The sequence below is a fragment of the Sapajus apella genome, unplaced genomic scaffold (genome assembly GCF_009761245.1).
Source record: "Sapajus apella isolate SASKATOON/1434 unplaced genomic scaffold, GSC_monkey_1.0 scaffold107, whole genome shotgun sequence".
Classification (NCBI taxonomy): domain Eukaryota; kingdom Metazoa; phylum Chordata; class Mammalia; order Primates; family Cebidae; genus Sapajus; species Sapajus apella.
The window spans coordinates 6550247-6560608 of NW_022437047.1; the positions used below are offsets into that span (position 1 = coordinate 6550247).

The 10362-nt window shown below is 48.0% G+C and overlaps 1 protein-coding gene across 2 annotated transcripts in view; it reads left to right on the plus strand.

Moving 5' to 3' along the window:
• CUNH10orf99 (chromosome unknown C10orf99 homolog) overlaps window positions 1–10362 on the plus strand; it is a 13061-nt gene that overhangs the window by 971 nt on the left and 1728 nt on the right. Inside the window, exons 2-3 of one of the 2 annotated variants that reach the window (XR_004263021.1) lie at window positions 1261–1350; window positions 8951–10116. Coding sequence is in view for 1 of the 2 variants with exons in the window: in XM_032259261.1 (XP_032115152.1) it covers window positions 1261–1350; window positions 8951–9036 (176 nt within the window). In the remaining variant the exon portion in view is untranslated. Of the gene's footprint in view, window positions 1–1260; window positions 1351–8950; window positions 10117–10362 lie in introns of those variants that run through there. The other variant, XM_032259261.1, reaches the window with a different exon arrangement.

Below are 10362 nucleotides of genomic sequence, written 5' to 3' on the forward strand. Positions count from 1 at the left end.
TTATTTATCACTATATTATTATAATCACCCAAAATACTTACAATTGAAGATATTCTGGAAGCATTTACAACACAATGTCAGCAGCAGCCATCTCTGAGTAGTCGGATTATAACAAGCATTTGTTTTACAAAGTTTCTGCAATGAAAATCTGCCACACATATAATGAGGAAAACAGTGATTAGAAATCCTCAGAAACACAGCCCATGACATGCAATTTATCAGATCTCTATTTTTGGACATGTTGGAGATTGCCGATGCTACCCTAGTGACAATTAAATGAGGATAGATATCGTCCCCCATAAAGTTTCCTATCCATTTAGGACTATCAGTGGCAGATTCTTGAAGCAGCATTAATCAACTGATATTTTCAGGTATAACTTGCTATCAAGTGAATGTGCTATTATGAATTTACATGCTCAGACATTTAAATCGTTCACAATTTTGTGCTTTTCTTTTTTTGAAGCAGGATCTTGCTCTGTTGCCCAGGTTGGAGTGCAGTGGCATAACCACGGCTCAATGCAGCCTTGACTTCCAGGGCTCAAGTGATCCCCCTACCGCAGCTTTTCCAGTAGCTAGGAAAACAGATGCACACCACAATGCCCTGCTAATTTTTAAATTTTTTTGTAGAGACAAGGTCTCTCTATGTTGCTCAGGCTGGTCCTGAACTCCTGGACTCAAGCCATCCTTCCACCTCAGCCTCCCAAAGTGCTAGGAATACAGGCATGAGCTACCACACCCAGCCTACTTTGCACTATTTTAATTATGTGGTAAAAGATATATGTGTACATAAAATATGTCCTAAGTTCAGGCTTATTTTATTATTTTATTTTATTTGTTTTTTTTAAATAAATAGAGACGGGGTTTCACCATGTTGGCCAAGCTGATCTCGAACTCCTGGCCTCAAGTGATCCACCCACCTCGGCGTCCCAAAGTGCTGGGATTACAGGTGTGAGCCACCGCGCCCTGCCAGGCTTATTTTCTTAGACTAGATTGCCAAGGAGAAAATTACTGTGTCAAAGAAACTGCTTGAACGGGAACGTGAGAAGGACATGTTTTGGGGCCACTGTGTCTCCTAACATTGTTATTTCTGGAACGTAAATCACAGCAAGGCCCACTCTTTCCCTGGGACCTCTCGTAGCCTTGCTCATCCTGAATTTCTCTGGATAAATATTCCTGAGCCCTGGGCCTTGGAAGGGAAGCTCACTTACTCACAGGCAAGCCAGCTAACGACAGTCTCTGCTTTTTTGTGTCCACCATCAGGAAGGAGGCATCCTAACAAGGTCTGGCCAGGCAAAAGAGCCAGGCTCTGCTGCCACCGAGTCCTTAGACCCAACCCAACAAACCTGAAAAGTAAGTAACCCCACCTCATCCAGACTGTTGGGGAGAGGTTCTGTAGGGGCCATGGGACCAGCTACACATGCTGGTAAGCCCCAACCCGTGGCTGGCATCAGGCACTGGTCTGTAGGTGTCCAGTGCAGATGTCCTCCCAGCCCCACAGAGCTTAGAGGCTAGTGGGAGAAACTGACTTCCCCCAAAACGTCAACAAATTAATCATTTTAAACTGAATACATTCTGCCATGGAAAATAGCAGGATACAATTAGAAAATGGTGTCGGAGAACACTCTTACCTTAGGTGGGAGGTGTCAGAGGAGGTGACATTTATGAGACCTGAAGAAAGGCCAGGAGCCTGCCTGAGGACTGTGGAGGTGGGGGATGCAGGCAGAGGAGGCAGCAGGGGTGAAGGGCAAGAGAGGGGCATGGAAGACAGGGGGCTGCAGGGCTTGGGAGATGCTATTGGAAGGTAGGGACCAAAGCTGCCCGTGAGCCCTGTCGACCTAGGGCACAGATCAGCATGCAGATCACCAGCAGGGGAGTGGGCATGAGAGTCCAGAGATCCACAGGTTGGCAGGAGGTAAGGCAGCCCCAGAGATGCTGGCAGGCAGCAACCAGGCTGCATGACCAGGGGAAGGCCCAGAAGAGCAAGGCTGCCCTCTCCCCGAGGCCTGGGGACACTGAGAGGCCTGTGGGGGATACGCCCAGGTCCAGGAGAGCTGTGGGCACCCAGTTCCCTGCACAGGGGCTCCCAGCCCAGGGCAGACATGCACTGGAGTTGCCCAGCCCAGGTGGAAGAGGCAGGCTGCTGGAGCGTGGGTAGGACAAGCAGAGCCCCAGGCTGCAGAGACTGAGTCAGACAGCCTGACACCAACCTGGGGATCCTGCCTGGACTCTGCAGCCCCAGTGCCCTCTCTCAGGAGGCAGAGGAGGTCCCAGCCCCACTTGCTCCTCTGAGGCCATGGCCCATGGAGTCCACGACCAGCACCAGAGCCTCCATGCCTTTCCCAGCTAACAAGGGGGTGCTTAGCTGTGATGCAAGGGAGGAACAGAGGGAGTGAGCAAGACAGGATGACTCCAGCCGCACACCTTCTCCTGGAGATGCTGACAGCCCCTCCTTCCAAACTGGCATCACACCCAGCCAGCTGGGATAAAAATAACCAGCTCTCATACACCTCTCACTGAACCAGTGCAAGGCACCAGCCAGGCAGGGTGCAGGGTGAGCGCAGGCTGTGGCTCTGCTCCCCCAGGCCCCTAGTTCTGTGAAAGAAGGTAAAAACCTTCTGGAGAGAGGGGGAGGTGTACCCTAAGGGCTCTCACCCTCCCCTCCTGTTCCCCTCTCCTGCTCAGACTGCTCAGAGGCAGGAAATTGGGGGAGTGTGTGAGTCCCCACCACAAACACACACATAACAAACCAAAACACACAAACACAAATACCTACACACAAGCAGATACACACCACACAACCACACACAGACACACACAAATACATGCACACAGACTCTTAATATGCACTACAGACACACAGACACATACACACTCCACAACTACACACAGACACACAGTATATACACACAGTACACAGCAGAGGGATACACACATAGACACATGCACACAGCACAAACACACACAACTACATACACAGACACATACTACATGCACTCTACACACACATACCATGCGCTATACCTACAGACACACGGACACATACACACTACACAACTACACATATAGACACACACTATACACACAAACACACTACACACAAATACGCACTACACACAATCATACACACATATACCACACACACATATACACAAATACATCTACACCCAAACGCATACCACACAACTATACACACAAACACACACACAAATACATGCACACACAGACACATGCCACACTACACACACAGACACTACACACAGACATACAATTACACACACTACATCCCTATGCTACACACAGTACACATACACACTACACACACAGATGGACAGATATACATCCAAGCACACACAGTGCATAGGAGACGTGACCAGATTAATTCCTTGTGCAAGTATATATTCATCTGTTTTCTTAGTTTTGTTACTTCAGGAGAATAAATCTAGGTGTGTGTCTCCTGTGCTGAGACTGGGTTTCTTTTTGTGTGTATATTTTTAAAATTTCATTGTAGAAATTTATAAACAGGCCGGGCGTGGTGGCTCATGCCTGTAATTCAAGCACTTTGGAGGCCAAGGTGGGTGGATCACCTGAGGTCGGGAGTTCAAGACCAGCCTGACCAACATGGTGAAACACTGACTTAAAAAAAAAAAAAGAAAGAAAAAAAAGAAATTTATAAACAACTTAGAACAAGAAGAGCAACACAAACATATTTATTGGGTCCTTGCCACATGATCTCATTTAAATCCTTGAGACCACCGTCGAGAAGTCTTGTCACCATTGTGTAGTTTGGGAAACAAACTCAGAAAGAAACTGAGGCAGAGCCAGAAACCAGGATCTGTCCATCTCTTTCCACTATAACAAACTGCCTCCCCCGTAGACAGAAAGTTTCCTGCAGCCCGTGTATGAAGACATGCTTGCAAGCCAGATGGCTGACTTCCTGAAGGAAACAGCCATCTGGGCTGGGATCTCGACTCCACCGCCCGCCGGCTGTGTGCTCTGGGAGCAAGTCAGCCAGCACTGCTTAAGCCTCAGTCTCCCCCTCTGTGAAGAGGGAGTGATAATAGAATCTACCTCACTGGGCCATGATGAGGAGCCAATGGGGTCATGTCTATACAGGACTTGGCATCAAGCCTGCCAGGCAGTGCCCTGAAAACATGTCCTGCTGTTGCTATGGAGAGAGGGCTGCTGGCACAGGAGACGAGCAGCTCTGACACTGACAACCAAAGCCTACACATTCTTGTCTGGGCTTGGACTTTCCACCTTCTGTTTTATGCGCTGATACTGGAATTCAGCAAAGAGGCAGAAGATGAATCAGGGCTCCCAGGGTGTTGTGTAAGCAACAACATGATTGCTAGGAATCTGGCCCTGTGTGCTCCAGTTCACTGACGTATGACAAAGTCCGTGCATCTGTCTATGGAAATACAAATTAACTCAGGATTGCCTGGAGGATGTCCCTGAGCCAGCAACACCAGCTAGGACACACACTTGCTGAATACTGACTATTCATTGATGGTGTCTTTCTGGAGCACTGCTTTATATCTCAGCACTGTGTGTGATAGGCCCAGGGGGATGACAATATGTGGAAGGCCCAGGACTCTGGGTCAGTGTGACAAAACCGTCTTTGAAAATTAACATGCTAAATGGCTGATTTGCTGAATTTATTACATTTACCAATTTACTTTAAAAAGGCTTTTTAGGGCTGGGTGTGGTGGCTGACACCTGTAATTCCAGCACTTTGAGAGGTCGAGGCGGGTAGATCACAAGGTCAAGAGATTAAGACCATCCTGGCCAACATGGTGAAACCCCGTCTCTACTAAAAATACAAAAATTAGCCGGGCGTTTGGCACTCGCCTGTAGTCCCAGCTACTTGGGATGCTAAGGCAGAAGAATTGCTTGAACCAAGGAGGCAGAGGTTGCAGTGAGCTGAGATTGCACCACTGCACTCCAGCCTGGCGACAGAACGAGACTCCATCAAAAAAAGAAAAAGGCTTTTTGAAGAGTATTTAGAAAATTTAAAGCAATCTGTATAGCAGCAAACCTTTTTGTTGTTGTTTTTTAAGAAGCAGGATCTTCCTCTGTCACCCAGGCTGGAGTGCAGTGGTGCAATCATAGCTCACTGCAGCCTCAAACTCCTGGGCTCAAGTGATCCTCCCACTTCAGCCTCCTCAGTAGCTGAGACTACAGATGCATGCCATCACACTCAGCTAACTTTTTTATTTTTGTAGACACAGGGTCTTACTATGCTGCCCAGGTAGGTCTCGAACTCCTGGCCTCCAGCAACCCTGCCTTGGCCTCCCAAAGTGCTAAAGTGCTGGGATTACAGGCCTGAGCCATTGCATCTGGTCCAGTTTTTTTAAAGGAAGTTTCAATGTGCTGACTCTGTTGGCTCTTTACAGGCATCAAGCATTAACCCCAAGCCCAGGGGCTACTCAGGCTTAAGCTAGGGTCAGACTGATGGCTGTGTAGGCCCCACCAGCTAGGAAATGCTGTGGTCCTGAAGCCTCAGTCAGGCCATCTTCCTTTTGTGCATCTTGGGGCCACTGTGAGGAAGCTAGTTGGGAAAACTGGGGAGGTCCTGTGGGAAGCCTGGAGCCTGAGAGCCTGCCCAGGTCCTGAGAGCTCCATGCCACCTCCTGTTTTTGAAACTCAGCAAAATGGCTCAGCCCATAGTGGGAGACTCAGGCTGGAAGGGGCACAGAGGGATTCCTCCTTTGACATAGGGTTGTGTCTGCCTTCAGGAAGGGGCTCGGACTGCATGGACAAAGGTTACCCATTGAGGACATGAGGTTTTCAGAAACAGTGATAACAGGAGGGACATGAGGGCCCAGAAAAATATACCCCGGAAAGGAAGAGGTAAAGAGGGCTGGCGACCGTCCCGTCCAGTGGCTTGATCAGAGGAGCCTCAGACCTGTGGTCTTGCTTCTTGTGATTATATCCGTTAGCCACAGCTGCATAACAACACACTCCCAATTTTAGTGACCCAAAGCAGTAAGTATTTATTGTTTTCCATGAGCCTACAGGTCAGCTGCATATTTCTTCTAGTCTTGGCTGGATTCATTCATTCTTCTGAGATTTGGATAGGGAGCTCTACTGATCTTGTCTACAGTGTCTCATATTTTTGGTGTCTGTGAGTCTAGAATGGTCTCGGTTAGGACACCTGGACTCTCCTCCACGTGGTCTTTCATGCTCCACGCGGTCTTTCATGCTCCACGCAGGCGAGCCCAGACTGTTCATGTGGTATCTGCAGAGTTCCGCTTACATAAATGGAAACACGTAAGACCTTTTGAGGTTCAGGCTCTGAACTTCCCACCTTTGTCTCTACCACCTTCGTTCTGGCTAAAGCAAGTTGCAAGGCCAGTCCAGATTTTAGAAGCGGGCAAATAGACTCCATATCATGATGGGAGAAACTGCAAAGGAGAGATGGAGAATGGCAGTCATATTTGCAATCAGCCAACCGCAAAATTTATTGTAGGAGTCAGAGAAGACAGTCTTGGGATCTGAGGTGAAGAAAGGAGGTAAAGGAGGATCAGGAAATCATGTGTCTCCCTCAGAAATGCTGGTGGAAAATTCTCACGACATGGTATTAATGGAAGAGGGTAGGTTACGCTGTATATTACTAGGATTATCACTATGGGGAGATCATAGCACTTTCCAATAGAAAAAAAAAATCAGAAAAACATACCAATATTAGCACTTATTTGTGATTAAGACATGAATGGATGGATGAATTATAATTAAATTTATTTTTTTCTATAGCTAGTGCTTATATAGCAATTATTAGGTGTGCCACTTACATCTGCTAACACATTTGGTCCTTACAATAATCCTAAAAGTTAGCCAATATTAATATTTTCACTTCCGCAAATGAGAGACAGAAGCACAGAAAGGTTAAGTAACTTGTTGAAGGTCCCACAGCTACTAAGCAAATGATAGAGCCAAGCTTCGAACTCAGATAATCTGGCTCGCTCTAGATTCCATAATCTTAATTACCACCACATTGCATATAGTAATAATCTGAAAACAGAATTAGAAAGAATAATCTCATGACCATAACTAAGGACCCTTCTCATTCATGTGTTCTTTGTTTTTTGTACAAACGTGTTTACTTGGTTTTATTTTTCATTAATTGTAACTCATTTAAAAAATTTTAAATTTAAGTCAGAAGTATTTTTCTTCTTGTTGCTACACAGCCATCATAATCACTGGGTTTTGTCCCCATGAAACATTTTCATCATCATAAATTATCATTCATTTTTATTTTATTATTATTTATTTATTTATTTATTTTGAGAAAAGGGTTTACTCTGTCATCCAGGGTATAGTACAGTGGCTCAGTCATGGCTGACCACAGCCTCGACCTCCCAGGCTCAGGTGATCCTCCCACCTCAGCCTCCTGAGTAGCTGGGACCACAAGCGTGCACGATCATGCCCAGCAAAATTCTGTATCTTTGGTAGAGACAGGTTTCACCATGTCGTGCAGGCTGCTCTTGAACCCCTGGGCTCAAGTGATCTGCCCAACTCAGCCTCCCAGAGTGCTAGGATTACAGGTGTGGGCCGCTGCCCTGGCCAAATTATCATTACAAATTAACAATTTCTCTGTTATAGGATATTCAGATTGTTTCTAGACTTTTTTTTTCTGCAATTAAAAACAAAACTGGCCGGGCGTGGTGGCTCACGCCTGTAATCCCAGCACTTTGGGAGGCTGAGGTGGGCGGATCATGAGGTCAAGAGATCGAGACCAACCTGGCCATGATGAAACCCCGTCTCTACTAAAAATACAAAAATTAGCCGGGTGTGGTGGCACGCGCCTGTAGTCCCAGCTACTCGGGAGGCTGAGGCGGAAGAATCGCTTGAACCGAGGAGGTGGAGGTTGCAGTGAGCCGAGATTGCACCACTGCACTCCAGCCTGGTGACAGAGCAAGACTCCGTCTCACAAAAAACGAACGAACAAACAAACAAACAAACAAACAAAAACTATGGGCCAGGCATAATGGCTCATGCTGTAATCCCAGCACTTTGGGAGGCTGAGGCAGGTGGATAGCTTGAGGCCAGGAGTTTGAGACCAACCTGGGCAACACAACAAGACCGCCCCCTGCCCCAGCCAATCTCTCTTAAAAAGAAAAATAACTATAAAGAATAGTTTAATGCATGCAGCTTTTTCTTTCTTGTGGATTATTCCTCCCATAAATGGGACTGGCGTGTCAAAAAGATGCAAATGTAGTTTTGGGACACATTGTCTGGTATGTGCTGTCTGGAGCAAGATAGCTGGGGACCCAAGGGCCTGCACATCCATCTGCAGACCCTCCTACCAGAGTCATTAGAAACTGGCCTCCCAGACCTGAGGTAGCTCAGGTGGGCTCCACTTAAGATCAGCCACCCTCTCTTCCTCTTTTGCCAATCAATTAGATTCCCCCTGTTGGGACTGAAATAATGTGGGCTGGTCATATTTGCCATGAAAAGCCCCTTCTGGGCCACCAGGGAAAAGGATAAGACCTAATTCTTGCTTTGATTTTTTTTTTTAAATTATGTTTGAAAATGCATCCTGGCCGGGCATGGTGGCTCATGCCTATAATCCCAGCACTTTGGGAGGCTGAGGCGGGTGGATCACGAGGTCAAGAGATCGAGACCATCATGGTCAACAGGTGAAACCCCATCTCTACTAAAAATACAAAAATCAGCTGGGCATGGTGGCGTGCACCTGTAGTCCCAGCGACTCAGGAGGCTGAGGCAGGAGAATTGCTTGAACCCAGGAGGCGGAGGTTGCGGCAAGCTGAGATCGCGCCACTGTACTCCAGCCTGGGTAACAAGAGCGAAACTCTGTCTCAAAAAAAAAAAAAAAAAAAAAAAAAGAAAATGCATCCTAATTGTGTTTTCCTCTCTCTCCCCCCAATCTGGCTCTGACTTCGCCACCTTCCTGTCCTTGTCCCTCTTGTCTACTCATTGCTCCTCCCAGGACAACATGTGAGGCTCTGCAAACCATGCAAGCTTGAGCCAGAGGCCCGCCCTTGGGTGGTGCCTGGGGCACTTCCACAGGTGTAGCACTCCCAAAGCAAGATTCCAGACAGCGGAGACCCTCACGCCTGGCACCTGAGGTGCCCAGCAGCATCCTGTCTCCCCTTTCAGACATCACAGCAGTGAGCTGCAATGTTGGAGGGTTTCATCTCAGGCAGCAAAGACGCTGGGAAAGTCCTGGAACTCCACATACTTGTCTCAATTGTGCCATCAACTTTTAGAGCTATGATGGTCCAACCTCAGCCCACACAGCCTCAGCCCACTATGTGAGCCTCTCCAAGGCAAACAGTCAATCGTTCCACTGTGACTGGTCACAGCCACAAATCCAGAGACCATCAATCCTGCTCGGGTGCAGGGTGGCAAGCACCCAAGGGTGGCTGACCAAGACTGCAGAGCCAGCTCCATCTTCAGATTCATTCAAACTCCTGGCATTTAACCACCAGCATCCAGTGGTCCCCTAGAAATCCCTTCCTAGCCTCCTGACCTGAGTCTGCTGGAAAGAACACCCAAACAAACAAGTAGTAAATAAAATAAATCAACTCAATGCAGACATATCCTTATTTGACAAGGTCGGCGATAGAGCCTGAGGCATAGCTTTCTGCTGGCAGAAACGTGTCCCTAAAGCCCTACCTGCAGGCCACTCTTTGTCACAACACAGTGTGACTATGTTAGGAGAAGGACAGAGGCCCCGGGTCCAGCACAGAAGCCCTAATCTGCTAAGGGTGCTCCGTGTGAGCTGGGCATGTTGTGTCTTTTCTAGAAAATTGAGATGACAGGACATACTCAGAGGGCAAATAGCCAGGTGTGGGAGTGCCCACGAAGGGCCTGGCACACGGAGGGACTTGGTTCAGGGAAGTCCTTGCCTCTGCTTCCCCATCCCGGGATGTTTGTGCTCCGGGTGAACACAGCTGAAGCTCAGAGGGCACAGATGGCTCAGGTCTGAGCGGCTTATCTCTTAACAAAGCTCCCTTCTAATCCGATTTTCACAGCAAGGTGAGAAGCCCCATCGCTGCACCCTCCACAGCCACAGAACAGAACACCTGGCCCCCTCTGGGCTGATGGGCAGAGGTTCCCTGGCCCAGGGCTCTGGGGACAGTGGTACCCACAGTAATTCCTTGTTTTGTCACAGACCAGACTTTTCACATCCCTTCCATATGTCTCACTCCCAGGCTCAGTTCCCAGGCTCTGCAGTGCTGTGTTCACTGCGGGCATAAACACGCCTTCAGAATGGGGCAGGAGAGGTGGTGTATGGTGCCTGATGTGTGTGTGAGGGTATGGACTTTGTCTGTGGTGCGTGTACTATATGTATGTCTGTAGTGTGTGTGTAGTTTATACAGTGTGTGTGATGTATGG